We start from the raw sequence: 21,416 nt of genomic DNA, 5'->3' as shown, positions 1-21,416 counted from the left end.
GAATAGACATTATTTTTCTAACTAGGAAACTACAAGTGAAAAAAGCGAAAGAAAAGTCGCGCTTCGCTTGCCCCACTAGGTCTTTCCAGAGCTAAAGGCTTGTCTCAGGGCTCCGATGAGTTTTCAGCACCGGAAAACTTGTCTTGGTTCCCAATCTCCTAGGCAGGACGCCGGGCGCGCTCCGCTAGGCGGACCGCGGCGTCGCCACCCGCGGATCCCTTGCTGCGTCGGGTGCGGGGCGCCCCGGGCGGCGGAGTTCTGCTAGCCAGTCCTACGCGTGGAGGACTAGTGCAGCGCGCCTGCGCGCTCAGTCACGTGGTGGGCGCTCCGCGCAGAGCAGGTTAAAAGTCACGACCATAGCGAGCCCGCGAGCGTCCGGCCGGCGCGGCGCTCTCCACTTCTCTTAAACCGATTGTGATAGAGGCCGCTCCGCAGTTGTCGACCACCGCCCGATCCCTCAGCCCAGCTCAGCCTCCTGCAACGAGCGGAGCCACCTAGCACACTTCTTCGCCAACAACACAGGCGCGCAAAACCGCGTCTTTCAACTGACAATGAAACCTTACCCGCGAAACACAACCACTCCGGACGAATGGGCGCGAGGCCTGAAGGGGGAGGGGAGAAAACGGTTGAGCCAAGCTCCGCCCCAGATCGCGCTCCTATTGGCCAGCCCGAGGTTTTGGGCCCGCCCACTAACGGACCTGTCGCATTGTGACAGGTGGAAAGGCCAGTTCCTGTTGGGTTGGGGCGGAGTCAGAGGCTGCCTGAGCTCCGCCCGGACTCCAGGGGGCTCCTCCTCCTGCTCCTTACGGCGGGGCGGGCGGCTGGTGTGAGAGGAATGTCATTGCTGCTCGGAGCCGAGGTGCCGCCTCCGTCTGCTCCAGCTCTTTCTCTGGCGCCCTCGTCCCGTCGGCTTTCGCCGCTGCCGCAGCTGCACTGGTGATACGGATGGCTAGTGGAGCGCTAGGGCCATCCGAGTTGAGAGAGCGGCGGTCGCGGCCGCTGCTGAGGCGTAGACTCCCCGCCGCCGCCTCCACCCCCTGTTCCCCGGCCTCGCGGCGCTGAGGGCGGGAGCGCGCGGGGCTCTTCCCTCCTCCTTTTTCTTCCTCCTCCTCCGGGTCCCCGCCCAGCACCCCTCGCACCAGGCGGCGGCGGCGACGGCGAGGAGCGAGACCCGCCGCCGGGGCACAACATGGCGGAGCCCTCGGCCCCGGAGAGCAAGCACAAGTCGTCCCTCAACTCGTCCCCGTGGAGCGGCCTCATGGCCCTGGGGAACAGCCGGCACGGTCACCACGGGCCCGGGGCCCAGTGCGCGCACAAGGCGGCGGGCGGCGTGGCGCCGCCGAAGCCGGCCCCTGCGGGGCTGTCCGGGGGTCTGTCGCAGCCGGCCGGCTGGCAGTCGCTGCTCTCCTTCACCATCCTTTTCCTGGCCTGGCTTGCCGGCTTCAGCTCGCGCCTCTTCGCCGTCATTCGCTTCGAAAGCATCATTCACGAGTTCGACCCGTGGTAAGTGCCCCGCCGCCCCTCCCCCGCCCGCAGCCCACCGGGACCCGCGCCTCTGCCCCGCGCGGCTCTCCCCTGACTTGGCCCCGTGCTGCCGCCGAGCCCCGCTCGCGCCCGGCTGAGGCGGGCGCGGGTCCGGGACCTCCGGGCGCGCCCCCTGCCCGTGGGCGAAGTTTCCCGCGAGCAGCCCAAGGAAGGGTGTGAGGTTCCCCGAGTGGGACCTTGACCCCGAGTAGGGCAAGTGTGACGACTCTCAGGAGAGTGAACGAAGCCCCTCGCGGCCAGGTCGGGTTGCAGAGTCTGGACCCGCCACGCCGGGAGCCGGCAGGTCGTTCCTCCGCCGACTCGTGGCGGACTCCTGGCTCGCGGCTTTCGCGTTCTTTCATTTTTGCTGGCGCGTTTGCTGGTTGGGATGGGATCGGCCAGGGTTGCCCTGTTGCGGTAGGAGGTGAGTGCAGAGGTGCAAGAACCCTGTCTGCTCAGCCGTTTCTCTTTTTGCTCTCAATATATAAGAAGGGGAAAAAAGAATGAGTGAGGTGTAGGAAAGGAAGTAATATCCTTGAAAGTGATCTGAAAGCTAGGGACTCTTATTTAACATTAGGTGTTTCCAAGAGTGGATTTTATCAAGGCCCTTAAGTGCACTTAGCACCTCACTGTTCCACAATTATCTTGGGTTGCTTTTTAGAGCAAGATCGTTACTCTGTTAGCTAAACTGTCATCCTCAGTATGTTATGTACAATATCCGAAAGTATTGCATTAGTTCCTTTATTGGTCTCTGCAGGAAGGTTTGGGATAAGAGAACAAACTGCCACAGTGATGGGGAGCCCTAGGTTATAACATCGGAGTTGCACATGTTATCAGGGACTGACCTGAATGTTTTAAGAAATTACTCCATTAAAAGCACTAGTAATTTAGACACTATACTGGTCTGTAAACTAGTATAGGTAGGAAGAGATTGCTTTAATTAATTTTTTTCCTAACTTGCCCAACCTGAGTTTTTTTAACGTGAGCTTATTATGCCTTTCAAACTAATTTCATTCATTTTATTGACCTACCAGCCTTGCGTTAATGTTACTTTCTAGACTTAACTAAACATATTTATCATTTGAAATACTGAGACAATCTTTTCGAGAGTTAACTAAATACATAGATAATATTTTGTGGAGAGAGTTACCATATTTCAAAATACTAGACTGGAGTTCCATTATGGATAGAAAAATTAGTAGTGCATCATCTATTGAACACCAGAGGGGCCCACTCATGGAGAATTCAGTTTAGGTAAACAGTTAACAACTGTGACATTCATCAGTGAAACATTTTAATTCCATTTTAGAAGTTTTGATTTTTTTCTAATACTTTTTAAAAAATAACTTTTATACTACTTGAAATCATAGAAGAAAATAAATTACTGTGAAGCCTTGTGAATTAGACCCGTATTCTTAGTCTTATCTTTGAAACACCAAATTAGATAAAAATGAAATTGGAACCAGAAAACGAAAACTGCTGATATTTTACTGAACACTGTGAAAAGAGAAAGTTCTGTCTTTTCAGAGTACAACGGCAGTAATGCATGGCTGACCAAACATTACGGGTAACAAAAATTGTGAATAATATTTTCCGACAGTATCATTTTTACAAACGTAATACTGAATACTGTTTAGTAGTAATGTTGAGGCTGAAATTAAGGATTGCAGAAAAATTCACAGCTGAATAAGATGATTTTGTCATTTTTCCTTATTTTGAAGGAAGATTAGAAGTCAACATTAAGTTAGCCAAAGATTATTACTAAATTGAGTATTGTAGTCATGAAAAGTCTTACTGGGTTACTTCACAGATAATATTCTTTTTCTTTTTTTTTTTTTTTAAGTATGGCAAAGAATCAAAAGTTGATATCTTTCTCTGGTTTCAAGGCTATGCCTGGAGAGCATAACTTTTATCCACATGAAAATTTGTTTCATTTCTATTTTTCTATGTATAAAAACACATTTCAGAAACATTCTTTAAATGTATAATATTTGAATTCTAAATCATATACACTAATCTTAATTTATGAGTTTTGCTTACTGATAGTTTTAATATTTATATTTTATTATATTCCTGATTAAATGTTTATGTTCATAATGTTAGGTAATTCTGATTAGTAGTATAAACAGCCTTTTATAATAAAGGAATTGTTCCATTACTAGGAACAAAGATAAACCTAATGTTTAAGTATAATTCAGGTGACTTTAATGAGAGAATTAGGTTTCAAGCAAAAAAAAAAAGTCCTTGTTTGCTCACTTTTTTTCTTTTCATGTCTTTTAAAGATTTCAAGTAGTTAGGCTTTTCATTCTTCTAATCCATTCTTGTTGAAAAATTTTAAAGAGAAAGTTAGGTGTAGATTGCCTGTCCATTATTTGGACTTTTAAAGCAGTTTTTCTTCAGAACTACTAATAGTACCAATACTTTGATTTCCAATCTAACATCCTAGTGTTATACTAGCTTATGAGTTGCAGATTATTGTTTTAACATTTAGCAATGACATGAACTTTTAATAATATTTAAATGATGTTCTCAGGTGTATCTACAAACTAATTTATTCTGGGCTTGCCTGATCCCTTTTTAATATCTCTGTTAGTGGCTTCATTTCTTAAGTATTTTTGGTGGAAAGTTTACTTTCTCTGTTTACTTGTTATTTCTATAAATTTTACAGTTCTTGAATTGTGTAAGACTCTGGTTATCTACCGAAGGTGACTCATTGTCACAGTTATACTTGTTTTTTAAAACATCGCTCAGATTTTTTTTTTTCGTAATTCTTACCAGTTGTTATAAGGGGTGGTATATGATATTGAATATTATATACTTATTGATTTTTTAAGTATAATGCAGTTTTTTAGAACTTAGCATTGGTAATGGTTTTCTTACTATTTCACTTCAGTAGTTTCCTCCCTTATCAGTTGAGTTGATCAGACATGAGGAAGCCGTTTAAGAATATGTTCTGTGTACTTGCCAAACATTTGATTGATTAAACTAGTTTAAATAGCACCTAATTTTATCTTACTTTAATCAGGAGCCAAATGTAGTTTCTACTTACTTTTGTTGTAACCTAATACTTTTACTTATACTAACCAAGTATCTTTTCCATAACCATTATCTTGGTAAATTGTGGTAGCTTTTCCACACAGAGTCAGTGTAAAATCTCCCCATGAAAGAAGAGCTGCCTTTTCTTCTGCCTGCACAGGTTGTAATTAGAGTTCTCCCTAAAGCTGTAAAGAGGATTCTCTAAGCCATGAGTTTGAGCTGCAGTTAGCTGTAAAAGGGCAGAAGAAGCTGCAGTTTAGAGTTGAAACTTGGAATGCTATTTTTCACAGAAACTTGGTATAAATAGGTTAATTAGTATAAAACGTTTTCAAAGGGGCGATAAACCTTTGGAACATAAACTGTAAGTTGGGGACTACTTCCTGTGCTTTGAGGTCTCCATGTTTTTCTTCACTTTGCAGATGACAAAAAAGAGGCTAGTGACCTCAGTTCTGAAGAAGACAAAATGAGTAATAAACTAGTTTTAGAACACAAACATCCTCAAATCTAAAAAAGTCACTTTGACTGTGGAATCATTAGCAACAGCTACATTTCAGAACAGGTATACTTGTCGTTGATTTCACTGTAATTAAAAAATTTTCTGGTCCTGAGCTCTTGATCATTTTAAGTTATAAGAGCTTAGAGAGAAGGTGCCTAGGGCCTTTCATTGTTGAACTGGATGATGGGATTGGACCTGCTCACATTTGGGGTAAGTGCGGTGGCTCCTGTAGGTAATAATCATGGGTTTCATGAGGCATGTAATAGGTCCTGGGGTAGTTAGGATCTGTCAGCAAAGACTTTGGAACTTTTTCTTTCCCCTTGGGGTTTTCATATCTTGAGGGGTTAACTTGCATAAGAGTGCACATCCCTTACTGCCATATGTAGTTTACATAAAGACATTGGTTGTAGACCAAGCATTAGAAACTCAGAATAAGGATTTACATTTTAGGGTCTGACCTACTTGTGAATATGGGAAAGAAACTTACTAGCCTGTCTGTACTTAATCTGTTTCTGATTTTTATCCTCAGTAAGTTTTGAGTGCTTTGGAATATGAGAAAATGTTAAAAGTTCTCTTCATTGTAATATCTTAGTATTCATTATTGCATATGTGCTCTCAAAAATAGTGGAAAGATTAATATTTTTGAGTGACTGAATCATTTTTTTTCTCAATTTGTGTACTTTGAAACTTACTGCTCTTAGAGACAATATTGCAGTTAACCTGATTTATAAAGTATCCCACAATTCAACAGATCTATATTGCTAAATCATTATATTATGAAAAATTTCAAACATATAGAAAGTTGAAAGAATTTTATAGTAAACATTCATACTCAACACCTAGATTCTACAGTTAATATTGTACTTTATCATATCTTTCTATTACTGCTTTTAAATCCTATTTGTAGACACTGATAGTGCCTTCATTGTAATATGAAGAATGTTATCTTTGTTCCCCGACTCTCTGATAGAGGATCTCCTATTTCTGGATAGCATTTGTTTTCTACAATACTTAAACATAATGGATATAAATACTATATGATCCTCAGCTGGACTACAGATTAGAGTCACATTCAGTCATTCTGATTTTTTGTTAGTAACTTACCCGAGTACATTATTAGTCAGTACATTAGCCCATGTTTGTTAAATAACTTTGATGTCTGAGGAGAAACAGAAGTTGTTAGAAGGGTATTTATGGCGGTTTTATTAGACTTAATTTATGTAGAACTCCTAAATTCTTTTGAATTGTTAGAAGCTTATTTTATTGGTCAGCCTGTCGCTTACTCTGAATCTTAGTCATGCTTTTTCTTTGCCATGTTTTATCCAGATGTAATGCTTAATTTAGTTTTCTGTAAGGTTGCAAAAGTGGCTTTTGTTAGTCCCTACAATAAGTGGAAAAAAGGAATACATTTTCAAGTAATATAGGAACCACAAATACAATGCATGGACCAAATTAATAATATTGAAAGGGGAAAAAATATAAATAGTTATTCCATCATCTCATTTATTTGATTTACCCGATTCTGGTGAATAGTTTTTGTTTTTAAGCTGCTTTTTTTCTGAAAAGGTTTCTGTGCCCTCACTTTACCTATTTCTGACCATGAATAATTTCCAGGGATTTAAAAATGGATAGAAAGTGGCAATACTGTAGAACTGAAAATAAGAGAAGTGTTAGGTAAGAGTAAGGGTTATAAGAGGCCCTCATATTTTAGGTAAATGGTAAACTTGCCAGGAAGCCTAACCACTATTTGGAATTTAATATTTTGGGGAAAATGCTTTCATAGTTTAAAATGAAAGACAGCTAAACATATTTTGGAATATAACCTGTATGTAAACTGGTGAATGCCTTTTATGTTGGTCAAGTTTGTACTATTTTTTTAGGTAAATGAATTTCTAAAGAATTGTGACTGGTACCCTAATTACATTGATCATATCATCTGTAACCATTTTTTTCTTTTTGTGGAACAGTGTTGAAAGATAACTTTAATATATGGTCTAAATGGTAGTAAACACTTAGTTTTTACAGTGTCTTACAACTTGATTTTAGAGCTTAGAATTGAGGAGATAAGGTAACATCTTTTATTTCTGTAAATAAGACATTTCAATTCAGTATTCCCTTCAAGGATTGAATAATACAGGTCTGCCTGTCTTGAAATCTGTGTCCTTTTTACTGTATTCTCTGCCTCCAAGACCGGCTTAAAGGAAAGTGTGCTCTGTTTAATTTGTTTTTTAATCAGCTGCCCTGATTTAAGTCTTACCATATTGGCCTGTCAAAATGCCTGGGCACAAACTGCTGTAGCTAAGGTCACTAGTTGGGTGATGGCTAATTACTTTGTTTTGATGTAGGAAAGAAGAGTTGATGGTGTGAAGTTTTTAAACCTGAATGACTAGGGAATTTTCAGATGGGGGCATTTAAGGGAATGCTGAATGAAAGGAAGAGATGATTGAATCCAAGTGAGTGTTATTTTCATTTAGATTTATTTTGTCTGTAAAAAGTTCATAATAGGTTAGAAGTTTTAAGCCATTCCAACTACGAAGTGGAAGCTAAACTTTCAGTAGACCCAGAAGTCTGTAGCCAAAAGGACTTTTAGAGTACTTAGATGTTGGCTTGTCTTGTTTTCCGGGCGGGAATCTGACTACCAGAGAAGTGAAGTACTTTTTCTAAGGTGGTAAGCTGTAGATTGGCTAGATTCTTTTGTATTCACTTTGAACCTGTGTTTACATTAGAGGGAATTTTTGGAGAAGTTGTTTGAATTTGTTATTTCAGAAGATGAGGGGAAGTTAGTTTCTACCACTTTAAGCTGACAATATTGGATATGTCGTTAATTCAAGTTTAGCTATGGAAACAGTTTTTGTGTGAAGTTTGACTTTAGAATTAGTGATTTAAAAAATCACTAATTAAATTTTTGGAGAAGTTGTTTGAATTTGTTATTTCAGAAGATGAGGGGAAGTTAGTTTCTACCACTTTAAGCTGACAATATTGGATATGTCGTTAATTCAAGTTTAGCTATGGAAACAGTTTTTGTGTGAAGTTTGACTTTAGAATTAGTGATTTAAAAAATTAGTGATTTAAAAAACTTTTAAATCACTAATTCTAAAGTCAAACTTCACACAAAACCTGTTTTTTGTGTGTTTATGCATCAGTTACCTGTAATTTAATAGTTTGTTTTCAAACTTCGTTTTTTGACTTTTTTTTCTTTATTCTTATCCAGAGGGAAATGTTTCATGAAGACATAAAGAAATTTTATGTTTATATTAGTAAAGTGTTAATGAATAGTTGATAATCAAGTTGATGTTATTTCTTTTGGTGTTTCCTTTTAATTTATTTGTCATGCCTTAACAGATTTATTAGCTATTCTCAGATAGCTAAATGTTTTTCTTCACAGTACCGTGTTCTTTAGTGGTATCTAGCAATTTCTCCAGCCTACAAATTACTGCAAATGAATGTGGTTTTTAAACGTAAATTATTGTAATGGCTTCAGCAGCACATATACTAAACTTAAATTATTGGATCCCCCCTCCATAGATAGATAACATCGCAACATCTACTGTTTTCTGTACTATTATAAAAATTAAAATATAGTAATTCATAGTTAATTTCTAAAGTTTCATTGTATACACAGCTTAAATTATTGTTTGTTGCTTGCCAAATGGGTGGAATGGAGTTGGTGAAAGGGATTATGACTAGAAACTCACTTGGAATTGCCATATTTACTTGATGCATTTTCTTTTATAATTGACATATAACATTATTTTTAAGTGTATGACATAATGATTCAATATTTGTATACATTTCCAAGTCATCACCACAATAAGTCTAGTTAATATTTGTTACCTTACATAGTTACAGAAATTTTTTTTCTTCTGAGAACTTTTAAGATCTACTCTTAGCACTGCCTATTAAAACACCATAACTCCTGTAAAGTACCATATACCCTATTTAAGTTTTAATAAAGTGAATTATTATACTGTCTTGTGTGATCCACAGGAAAAATAATGGCATACAGGATTATTGGAAGGCAGCACTCTTGTAAGTTTTGAGATATTCTTTGAAAATGTTTTCAGTGTTTACGTAAGCAGGGAAAAAGAAACGTGTTTTACAAAGGCTTTTATTATCAGTGAGAAGGTGTTCAGTTGATATAAAACATTCTGAAAAGTATATAAATCTAATGTATAGTGTAGTGACCAATTTTAAAATAAACACCCATGTGACCAACACCCAGATTAAGAAATAGAACTTTTCCACCACCTCAGAAGCCTTGATGTGTGTTTTCTCATTCCCTTCCCCAACTTCTATAGTAATTACATCCATGTTTTTCTTCATAGGTGGTATAATTCTGTGTGCATTCCTAAATTATATAATTTAGTGTTGTCTATTTTAAAACTTTAGATAAATGAATTTGTGGTTCCCGTGTCTTGCTTTTTCTCAGCATTGCTTTAAGTGTTCAACTTCATTGATCAAAGAGTTGTTGAGAGTGTGTGGGTAATAAAGTTTAGCCAAAATTAGATTAACCAGGCTTCTTAACCCATCTTAGGACACCGCCAGCTCTGTTGTAGCAGGAAGTACATGTAGGAAAGGGAAGACAGGCATTCATGTCATCACTGGAGATCACAAATTATTTCAAGATTGAACGCTTGAGCTGGAGTCAACTTTGTCTCCGGATAATCTTGACAACTCTTTTAAGGGTACTGACCAGATAAATTTAATCTTACAACAGACATTGAGACTACAAGGATGAGGGGGTAGAGGAGGGGACAGCACTGCCTTTCAAGAGACAAGTGATAATCAAATAATCAGATAAATGCAAAATTATTAGTTTTTAAACTATGACTTTTGCCAATTATCATTTTAAAGTGTAGATATTAACATTTATATAAGGAAAGGAGTGGTTTGTAGTTAGTTCTTGAAAGAAAGAAGAGGAAGGAAGAGAATTTTGGAAGGGGATTTGAACTAAAGGAATTTAGAAAAACCCTAATGATGGACTGTTTATTGGTATGTTTGTAGAGCATCGTTGACCCTGGGTTTTGTGTGCTTTTGTTTGTGTAGCTATCATGGGATCTTGAATAGCTTGCATTTCTCTTACATTGTTTCCCATGATGTTTTCTTCTTTCAGTCTTCCATGGCTCCCACTTATATTTTTTCTCAAATTTTTATTTTCTTTATTGATTTAGTAGCTGTCTTGGTCTTCAGAAAGAAGGAGAGAGGTACGATAGGATTCTTTCAGAAACTGTCTTCAGGAGACCGAGTTTTAGTCAAAGAAATTTAAAGGTCATGGAACTTAATGTAGGAATTTGAAATCTGTTGGTCTGTGAGAATTTGGCATTATGTGTTAGCAAGTGATTGAGGATATTGGAAATGTGATTCCAGCTTATAAGCTTTTCTTTTCATTAGAAAGCAGTTCTTAAGTAAAACAAACTTAAATGGTCTCTAATGCATTTTTATTTATTGGTCAGAATGATTTTGATCAGATTTATTCATTTTTTCCTGCTATGTATTAGTATGGAACCCATGCTACGAGAGTGGGTAAATTATTTTTTTCACGGACAAATAAAAGACTGTTGTTATAGTTGATTCATTGTTAGCCGAAGAATTTAAATTTAAGACTGCCTTTCTTCAATCTTCCAATTTTGTCAGCCAGTGTTTCTACATAATTCAAACTTAAAATTTAAACCAAGCATCATAAGAAAGGTATACATACTTATTCTTTCTCCGCCAAATCTCATGTAATACATACCAGAGAGAAATATAAATGACTTTGAATTAGGCTCTGTTTGGATAATCGTCCAACTTAATGAATGATTTAAGCTATTTTATTTAATACCTCTGGTGTTCTTCTTATATGAATTCCCCAAGGAAGTGTGAATTCTTTTCTGAAATGTATTAACTGTTAGAAAACATGCCAGGCATTATTCTTTCAGAAATAACAATCTAATATAGCTTACCTACCTTATGTGCAAGGTATAGGTACAGGTTTTATTAATTCCTGTATAAAGCAAGCTTCAGTTAAATTTTGTTCAGGACTGTTCGTTTAACAATCAAATAGGCCAGAGCCATTTTGGAGATTTTAACACCTGTAATGTAAAAACACTCAAGGAGACTTGTTACTGGTTCTTTGCCTAAATTGGTAAGATACTGTTAAGGTAGTATGGTGCTCATTTCCCCCTCTAATGATAACTTCTAAGAGAAGATTTTTTTTTAGGGTAAGAACATCATCATTTGTAATTTTTCTAGAATATCCAACACTGAATTGGGAACATAGCGTGTTCAATTTGTATTAACATGGACTCTTTATCCTTAATAACCACATTTTATATACTGGTGATAGTAATAGTATGGGAAGTCTCTATTGTGTAATACCTTGATAAACCTTGGATTTGACTGTGATGTCTGTGAAATCATGTGTGTAGTTGTGATATTGTTATTTATAATAAAAAAATATTTATTTGCTCTTCATCCCCATTTCTCGTACATAGCCCTTAAAACCCTTATAATTTCCTGTGTGATTGGGGGACAAGGTGTCTTTTGTTACATTAATGAGGTGACTTTTAGAAAGTCCTTGGGTAGTCTAAGGATGGGGGCTGGTTGCCACTGGAGCCAACCATGTGGTTAGAGGGTTGGAACTGTAAGTCCCTGACCTTTCCTAGGAGTGCGGCGGGGGATTGGAAGTTGAATCACCAGCGGCCAATAATTTAATAACCCATGCCTATGTAACAGAGCCTCCATAAAGAACCAAAAGAATGGGAGTTCAGAGAGCACCAGGTTGGTGAACAGGTGCAGATTCGGAGAGAGTGATGTGTTTGGAGAGGGCATGGAAGTTGCTCCGCACCTCTTTCTACATACTTTGCCTGTGCATCTCTTCCATCTAGCTGTTCTGAGTTTCATGATTTTATAATAAACCAAGTGGTCTAGTAAGTAAAGTGTTTCTCTTTCTCAGAGTTCTGTGAGCCACTCTAGCAAATTAATCAAACCCAAAAGAGGGGTTCGTTGGAATCTGTGATCTATAGCCAGTTAGTTAGAAGCACAGGTGACAACTTGGACTTGGTGTCTGTAGTTAGTGTGTGTGTGAAGGGGTGTCAGTCTTGTAGGACTGAGTCCTGAATCTGTGGGATCTGATGCTGTCTCCAGGTAGATAGTATAAGAATTGAGTGGAATTGTAGGACACCCAGTTGGTGTCCAAGAAATCCTTGGTGGAACACAAACATTGGGAATTGTTGGTGAACTTCTTAGTGAACATCATAATCTAAGTGTAATTTTAATCTTATAGGAGGAAAGAGTTCACGAAGTAATTTGTTTCAGTGATTGCCATCAGCAACTGGGAGATGGCCAGCTGGCTGGATAACTTAGGAAGAACTTTAAAGTGGGGGGCGGGGGATTTTAACTCCATGAGTATTTCTTCCAAGTACAAATAACTCTTAGAGAGTTCTGTCTCAAGTTTTAAATCACTAGTTAACATTGAATAAGAAAAGACAGACTAGTTAATATCCAAAAGAAAAACATATGAATGATAAAAGTTTCAGTGCTGGTAACTTTTGAGATGACAAATGAAAAAAGACAGATGTCAGCAAAAGAAGTAAAATTTCCAAGCTGCCATTTTGTTTGAACTTGAGAAATCTATCTTGATGTGGAGGAAGAGTAAGAATAGAAATTATTATATATTATATATGTAGGCATTAGAATATACTAAATTCAGGCAAAGGATGAGTTTGGGTGGGGTTAGATTAATGATCCATTTGGTTTCTTAGTCCTTGATTTAACTTTATAATTATAGGTAATATGGAAATTAAGCAATGCTTTTAGGAAGGCATCACAGCTCTGACTTATCTCATTTAAACTATCATAATAGGTTAAAGGATACTAAATAAAAATACTCATTGGGGATGAAAAAAGTTTTTTTTTTGGTTGTTTCCATTAAAGTGCTTCTTCAATGGAAATAGCTTTGTGTCTAATTACTTGGAGGATCATTGACTATTATAGATATTGAGAGTTTAATAAGCCACAACAAAATCTCTCTCTTTTTTTTTTCTTTTTGTACTATAGATTGAACTTTAGCAAAATGACTGACCAGGTGTTTAATTATACTATTCCATGTAATAATACCAGCATTCCTGTGAGACCTAAAACTGATATATTGTAATGATCAGTTTTCGATGGTTTTGCTTAAAAACGATGTTTTTTTTTAAAACAAATCTTTATCCTTGTGCCTTCAAAAAGAACAGTGAACAGTTTTAATATATTGACAATTGTAACTGCATATATTCTTAATTTTAAAAATAAACTTTCTTCATGGAAGTTTAATTTCAGTACTACAGTTATTTTTACTCTAGACCATAATTAAAGAAACCCTTTATTTAATATGCTAACCAGCTTCCTGGCATTTGAAGGAGCAGGTTAATGAAAGAATGTGTGGTCGATGAAATAAATCTAATCTTAAAATTGTGTAAAGGCCCGTGACTTCTTCATAGTAGAAGAATGAGCTTGAGGAGCAACTAAAATCTTTTTAAGTAAAATTTTTTTTTGAAGGTTGTTAAAATGAGCTAGTCACTTCATTTCAAAGGGAGCTCTTTTCTCCTGTTTAAGATACTTTATTTTCGTTGTTAAAATAATTTACCACATTTAAATAGAGTAATACAAAGTGTTTAAAGCAAAAGGTTTTCCTTTTGAAGTAAAAATCATTCTAGATGTCTCAAAAATTTGTGTAGTAAGTATTCGATGTTATAACTGTTGGATAAGAATTGCAACCTAATACAAAGTTATATAAATAAAATTTTAATAAATCAAGCTATATTGAAAATTTACCTGCATATAAAAGAATGTAAATGCCCATATATGTAATTATGAACATAATGATAAACACCTGTGAAACTGTTACCCAGCTGTAGAACTAGAACATTACTAATTTCACATCTATTCATTTCTTCTCTAGTCTATCCTGGTTTTCCGAAGCCATTGTCCTGAGTTTTAACATTTCCTTTGCCATATTAAAAAAAATACCCATATGTATGTATCTCTAGACAATATATAGCTAAGTTTTGCTTTGGAACTTTAAAAAATATCCTCTATGTAATCTTTCACTTGTATTTATGTTTTGCTAGTTGATGACATTTGGGTTTTTAATTTTTTGGTTTCTATGAATAATGCTACTATGATGTATGTATGTGCATCTTAGCTTGGGTATAAGCCTGGGAATTTTGTCATGTTTCAGTTATTTATAAAAAAAACACACCACCCCAAAACTTAGAGACAAAAACAGCATTTCATTATTTCACAATTCTGTGGATTGAGTGGGAGGCCCTTCTGCTTCATGGCGTCAGCTGTGAGATGATTTCAGTCATCTGGAGGAGGCTCAACAGACTATAGTCAGCTGAGGCTAGGATGGCTGGAATATTAGAGTTTAGGGTAATCTGGAGTCTTGATGGGAGCTCAGCTGGGGCTTTTGGCTCCTTCACAGGGCTGCTTGGGCTGCCTCACAACAGGGTGGCTGGGTTCTAATAAAGAGCATTCTAAGAGGGAGGAGGCTGCAAGGCCAATTCACAGCTAGGCTTGGAATGATTAGTGTCACTTCCACTATGTTTTATTGTTTGAAATAGACACAGGCCTGTCTTACAGTCAAGGGAGAAGATGCATATACAGGTAGGGAGAGAATCGTTTAAGGGCCATCTTTGGAGACTAACACAGTGGTTTTTTAAAAATTTTATTTCCTCTTCTGTGAAATACCTGTTCTTTTTTTTTTTTAATTGGGTTGTTTTGGATTTGGGGGTGATGAGGGAGTTATAAGTCTGGGTTAAATTTGTTGCAAATCTTAATGCATTTTGTGTTTATTGGTCCTTAAGCAATCTTATGAGAGATTGAAGTCAGACAGCCTCAGGTGCAACATATTTAGTATAGAGAATAGCATGTGCAAACGTGTACACTTATGAAATAGCATGAGGCTTCCATCAGTTTACTTGTTATACCCCTCCCCATCCAAAAGATTGAGGCATGGAAAAATATACAAGTATTTTTTACTCATTTATGGTCAATTATGTTTTAGCTAAATTGTGACTTATGAGGAGACTCAGGCCAGATGTTGCCAAATGACTTGCCCCAGAGTAAGGGAGCTAGAAGCAGTACATTCAGCTCCAAGTTCTTTTCAGTCTTACCTGCATTCCCAATTCCTCAGTACTTTTTCCTCTAAATTACTCATTCAGTTGGATCAGTCAGTCAGGATCTGCCAGTACCTTTAAAACACTTGTATTTTTGTTAGCCAAACTAGTTCTGCTATCAGTGCTCCCACTGTCAGGGTGTGCTGGAGTTCTCAGAGAGGGGAAAGGAATTGGCTGATTTTTGAGATTTTCTTGACTGACCTTGCCTCCAAGCTTTATCATGGAAATTAAGATTAAGTATTGTAGTCAAAATATTTTTACAAAATTAGATGACAGCGATTCACAATTAATATTCAAATGTTTTCTTTTGTTACTTTAAAAAGGACACTGTTGGCATGTAGCTAAACTACTCTAAAACTGAAAATGCCACAGCAATTCTGAATTCCACAATGCAGGACTTTAAATAAAATGAACAGTTTGCCTGAATGTATACAAAATATGCAGAAATAAACTGTAGACCCTTCTTCCCAACCTCAGATTTGGGAAGACACACCTCAGTACATCTCTCCAGTGTAGAAGCAATGCTCCAGGCAGCATGACATATTTTCACATCACTTCACATTTCTTGGGTTTAAGATTCAAAGGCAGAAATGAACGTGATAATAGTACTTCTACTTTTAGGAGAGATTCTTTGACATGTAGTGGAATGGAAAGCATCTGTAGACTGACTCAAGAATGTTTTCCACCAGTGATACCCAGCCATTGCATGACTGAGCCTCTCATCTATTTTTATTCTTTCCTATCCCAGTGTCATTCATGGGAATTACCTCAAGAAGTAAACTAAAGTATAACATTTGTTTTAAGGTTGATACAATGTTACCATGATAAAGCATAGGTGTCAAGTAATTGGCAAAAAGTGTAATGCCAGATTCCATCTGGCTGATATAACACAATTTGCAAAAAAGAAAAAAGGTTAAAAATTAAGTTCATTTAAGATTCAATAAATACATTTGTAATATTTGTAATTTTCAGAATAAACACATTTTAAAATAGTGTACCAAAACATGCTAATCTCTGAGTTTAATACATGTTACAGAAATTAATAAAATTACTTTAAATATGTGAAGGATACTAAAACTTTCATATAGTTCAGTATTTCTGATCACCTCTTTTTCATCCCCTTTCAAAAGGGAGAAAACCTATTCACTCTCCTTTTATTCTTTTCATTCTTAACTCCTTGAATATGTTTGCTTGTACTTTTCTCTTTGAATATGGGTAATTAAAACTAGGTAACTTGAATCACTTTCGGTTTCTCTGAAGTATAGAATGAGCTTCATACCTAGAAGAGAACATAGAAATTATTTGTTACGGTGCTTACCAAAGTACGTTCTGCAGAACACATAACCCAGGAATAGTAGTTCAAAATAAAGGAACCTATGATAATTTAAATTTAGAAAACTGCAACTTATCTTTACAATACATTTTAGTATGTTAAAGGCCAGGAGGTTCTTGAATACAATGTTAATTTTATTTAACCTAGTTTTACCACATTTAATTTAGGAATCGCTGAAGTATTTTTTAAATTAGTGTGCTGTGCAGTGCATTTTTGGGAAAGACTGATCTAGTTGCTTTATTTGATAGATGAGGAGCCTGAGGCCTAATCATACTAAGTGACTCTCTTAAAGACATAGAGCTACAACTAGGACTGACAGCCTAGCAAGCAGGTTTGAAATCTTTATCTTTTTTTTTAATTATTACATTGTGAATATCAAGTATATCTACATTATAATGGAAGCAGATGTATTTTTGGAAACTAAACAAATGAGTATCTGCTCATTTATACCATTCCCCCTGATTTACCTTGGTGACTAAATATTTGATACCCAGCTCTTCAGTACTTAGTAATTTGTCAAATTTTAACATCATTATAGCTTATGAATGTCTTCCTTTAAGTCTTAAAACTTAATATGTCCAGGGAAACCTACGTATATTGCTTATTTTGTGTGATTATTGTAAGTCTGTCCTTAATGTTGCTTTCCCCCATGAATGTTGTTCATTTTGCTTTTGAGCTTATTAGTTGGCCAAACCATTTTGTTTCTTTAATCATAGCAAATTCTGGATCATGAAATGTTATTACTATAGGTAATGCTTGCTTGTTGGAAATCTTATTTCTATAGTATATGAACATGTGTCCTGACTTAAATATATGTATTATAATGCATATTTACATATCTGATGTTTTTAGTGTGTATCTTATTTATGTAGTGTATTATATATAATTTTATAATGTCAATAAGTTAGATAATATCTAATAAGTAAATGTAAAAAAAACACATTTGTTGGAGATCTTGTTTCTGTAATATATGAATGTGTGCCTGACTTAAATACATGTGTGTGTGCTGTGTAAAAAGAAAATGCATACAAGCATGCTCCTGTCCCTTTTGCCCTTTTTTTTTCTTTAGATTTCAGTCTATTGGATTTAACTGAGCAAAAGTATCATTGGATAGTTTTAACATATCAAATATACTATTTTATATGGGATCTTAGACTTTCTATTGAATGGCATTAGAACATTTGATGAGATTTTTTTTGTGCCAGCTTCTCATTGTTCTTTCCTTTTTTCCAAATGGTTTGAGTGTCTTTTATAAAACAGTAGGAGCCTCCTTTTTCAAATGGATACTTGTAGAAATTGATAACTTCTGCCTTAACTGGCAGCGACAGCTAAGAGATAGTACTAAGATATGGATCTTGTTTTCAGTTAATATATGTTTGGAAGAAGTTTTACACTCTGTGTTCTTATGAATTTGGATATCATTTGATTTGCAGCGCATCTCACCTTAAGTAGGAAGGTATGGAGAAGCTCTAGAAGTCTACAGGACATTTTCAGCTTTTGCACAACCCTTGGATTTTCCATGTGTTGCCCTGAAGTAGAGAAACAGGTGGTTTGTCAGTCTGACACATACAGCCTGCTCTGTGCTTATGAAAGATCTCGAATCAGAATGACCCATCCATCAATTTTAAGAGCAGGAAGGTTATTGAGAGTAGTTTTAACACCTAGTTGGAACTGCTTGTACATAAATGAATAGAGGTGATTTGGTGATGGGTGCAGTAGTGGGTAATTTGTGTATTTGTGGGTCTTTTCAAATTTTGGAATTGATTAATAAAGGAAAACAGTAAAAAATGACTTATTCTGTATCATTAGTAATCCTAAATTTTATTGTTTTGCTGTTACTTAAACTCTGATATGAATATATCCTTAAATATGAGTTTACGTAGTTTAAGGTATAAAGTTAGCTTTGTGTTTAATATTATCTAGATAGTGTCCATATATATCACATGGCAGGACTGGATTTAGATTGTTAGTTTTTGAGTTTTTTTCCTTTCCTTTTTTTTTTTTTAATTTATTTTTAAATTGAAGAAATGATTTAAATTTTTTTCTCCATCTACCTGCCCCCCACCCCCTATCTTCTGGTAACCTTATATGTTAGTTTTAGTAGTCTTAGTAAACTGGGTTTTTTTCTGTCTGTGTGTACTTAGCATGTCAATTTGGCATGCTTTTGTTTTTGATCCTGCCACTAGATGGCAGGAATAATAAAAGGTAGATTAAAATGCGAACTTTAGCTTGTGGCCTTAGCTGCTTTGTACTTTTCTTTTACTTTGGTTGTTCTCTTCCCATTAGTGCTAAATTTTGGGTATCTACGAAGTATGCCAACTTGTGGTACTTAGTAAATCTGCTACCTTGTATAACCTTAGAGTACTTAGTGACAGGGTAAAGGAGAAGAGAAAGAGCCGAGAACCTTTAATCCTAGATGTAATTATTGATGTTCTAACACTTTGTCACTTGTGTTTTTATCTTCTCTTAGTGGAATTCCATTCCTTTCTTTTATTTCTTGATTCTCTTCTGCTTACATTGGCATTCATAATTGGTCATTTCTGTTGGTGGCATTAGTTGCCTTCTCATTTACTAGGTTGAATACATGTTAACCTGACCAATTTTGTAAAATTTTATACTGTACTTTGCAAACAGACTCTGAGTTATAATTGGCTATATAAATATTTTCACAGAATGAATTATTTTCCAAAGAACCTATCTGTTTATAGCCTTTGAAGAATAGAATGGTGGACAGAGTTTAGGGTGGTGTGATGTAGCTTGCATAATTATAGAAGACTTTGTCTTAATAGTGGTCTTGCACCTGTTCCTCCTTGCTGATATGAAGTAAGCAGCCATGATGGAAAAGTCCATGTGGCAAGGAACTGCAGGCAGCCTCTATGAGGCTCCAACCAACAGCCAGCAAGAACTAGGGCCCTGAGTTGTATAGCATCAAGGAAATGGATTCTGCCAGCAATTTCAGTGAGCTTGGAAGTAAATTCTTTCTCTAGTTCATTCTCCAAATGAGAACCCAACCCCGGTGATGCCTTGATTGCAGCCATGTGAGACCCTAAGCCCAAGATCCAGTTAAGCTGCATCTGGACTTCTGAGCCATGAAACCATGAGATAATGAACGTATGTTGTTTTAAACCATTGAGTTTGTCGTAATTTGTTATATAGCAATAGAAAACAAATACAAATACTTTTGATAAACCTTTCCCATCTGTGAATGTTACCTGTTTGCCAAGAGCTGTGGATACAATGGTGTGAGCCCAAATACACACAGTTCTAGTCTAGTGGAGGAGATAAATTGAAAATTAAGAATGACAAATGCAGTAAAGCAAAGGCACATGACACCATGAGAGCTTCTAATGGAGAGTTAAATACAAACATCTCTTTAAAACTTATTCAGCTTTTAAAAACTTACTCGTAGGTTGCTTTCTCATTTCTTTTTTTAAAGCATATTTTTGCCATCACAAAACTTAATCTAGCTTTATTTTCTATCAGTATTATGAAAATGATCCATGTGCATTTTTTAGCCCTTGCACGTGTTCTTCTTCTAGACCACTTCCATTCTTCTTTGCCTTTTTGCTCAGCAGTCCTTTAAGTTTGAAGTTAGTTGTCAGTTGTAAGAGCCTTTCATGAGAGCTTTGGGAGGACAGATCTGTCCTGTTTACTAATGTTGCCAGTATGCAGCACAGTGCTGGTGGTAGACTCTTTGAAAAATAAAAATAGAAACAAAAAACACTTGGTATGGAGGAAGTAGAACTCCTATACATTGCTGATGGGAATGTAAATAGTACACTTTGGAACTATTTAATATTTTTTAATATATCTGTACTTTATATCTAAGAGTGGAATGGCTATTTACCCAAAGAAATGAAAACATACATCCTCAAAAACTTACAGGAATGCTCATTCATATTTTATAAGAACAAGAATGTACAACCTTATTCATTATTGCCTTAACTGGAAACAACCCATATGCACTTCCATAGGAGAATGAATTATATATAGTATTTGTTAAGTGGAATACTACTCAGCAATAAAAAAGGAACGAACTGCTGCTACATGAATAAATATCAGAAACATTACGTTATATAAAAGAAGCCAGACACCTATAGAAAGTAGAATCTATGATCCATTTATATTAAATCTGAAAACAAACAAAATGAATCTGTAGTGAAAACTCAGAAGTGTTTGGGATGGGGAAGCGACTAGAAAGGTATATGTTGGAACTTTCTGGCATGATGGTTTTGGGTGATAGTTTTGGTTGGTGTTATGTAAAAAGTTTGTTAAAACTCATTGAATCAAACATGTAAGATTGATGTATTTTAATTCATGTAAATTATACATTATATTTTAAAAATGAAAAAAATGTCAGGTGTCTTTTATCCCAGATACTTCCTTCTCCCTTGATTGTATTTGCTTATTGCCTGTCTCCTCTGCAAGATTGTCTGCTTCATGAGGTCAGGAATAAAGTTTGCCTTTGGCTCTTAGAGTTGTGTACTTGTATGCATAATGCCCAGGCTTAGTGGGTCTGAGTGAAAAGTTCTTTGTAAACTATAATTTATTAATAAGTTGATATCCATATTTTATGGTTGCATTTTTAAGAAAAATATTTGCATTATAACAGAATTTTGTATTCAGTGTTTTCTTTATGCAGCTTCTAGCTTTTTCTGTTCTAGGATGCACAAAAGACATCTGTTTAAGTGTTGGTAGAGCAGTCTCTCCAATTACAACTTGTGCCAACCACAGTTTGAGATAGCAGAGTGCTATATTTGCATACCAAAATTTAAAAATCAGATTTTTTATAAGTGTGAAGTTTATTACTCTTAAACAAGTGAAAACTAAACATTAATTCTATTTTCTCCTGAATATATTTCTGCCATCTTTCCTTAATTTCTTG

General features: G+C 36.5%; 1 protein-coding gene across 1 annotated transcript in view; it reads left to right on the top strand.

Annotated features, from left to right (window-relative positions):
• The first annotated feature begins 805 nt into the window (after nucleotides 1–805).
• The window catches only part of STT3B (STT3 oligosaccharyltransferase complex catalytic subunit B), a 90,692-nt gene continuing 70,081 nt past the window's right edge, over nucleotides 806–21,416 (top strand). The window contains exon 1 of the mRNA XM_039843465.1: nucleotides 806–1,503. Within this exon, the coding sequence (XP_039699399.1) occupies nucleotides 1,190–1,503 (314 nt within the window). The 5' untranslated portion in view covers nucleotides 806–1,189. The remainder of the gene's footprint in view (nucleotides 1,504–21,416) is intronic.

The sequence above is a fragment of the Pteropus medius genome, unplaced genomic scaffold (genome assembly GCF_902729225.1).
Source record: "Pteropus medius unplaced genomic scaffold, Ma_sr-lr_union100, whole genome shotgun sequence".
Lineage (NCBI taxonomy): Eukaryota > Metazoa > Chordata > Mammalia > Chiroptera > Pteropodidae > Pteropus > Pteropus medius.
Note: the sequence above shows the minus strand (reverse complement) of the source record. Positions and strands in the feature narration are given on the sequence as shown.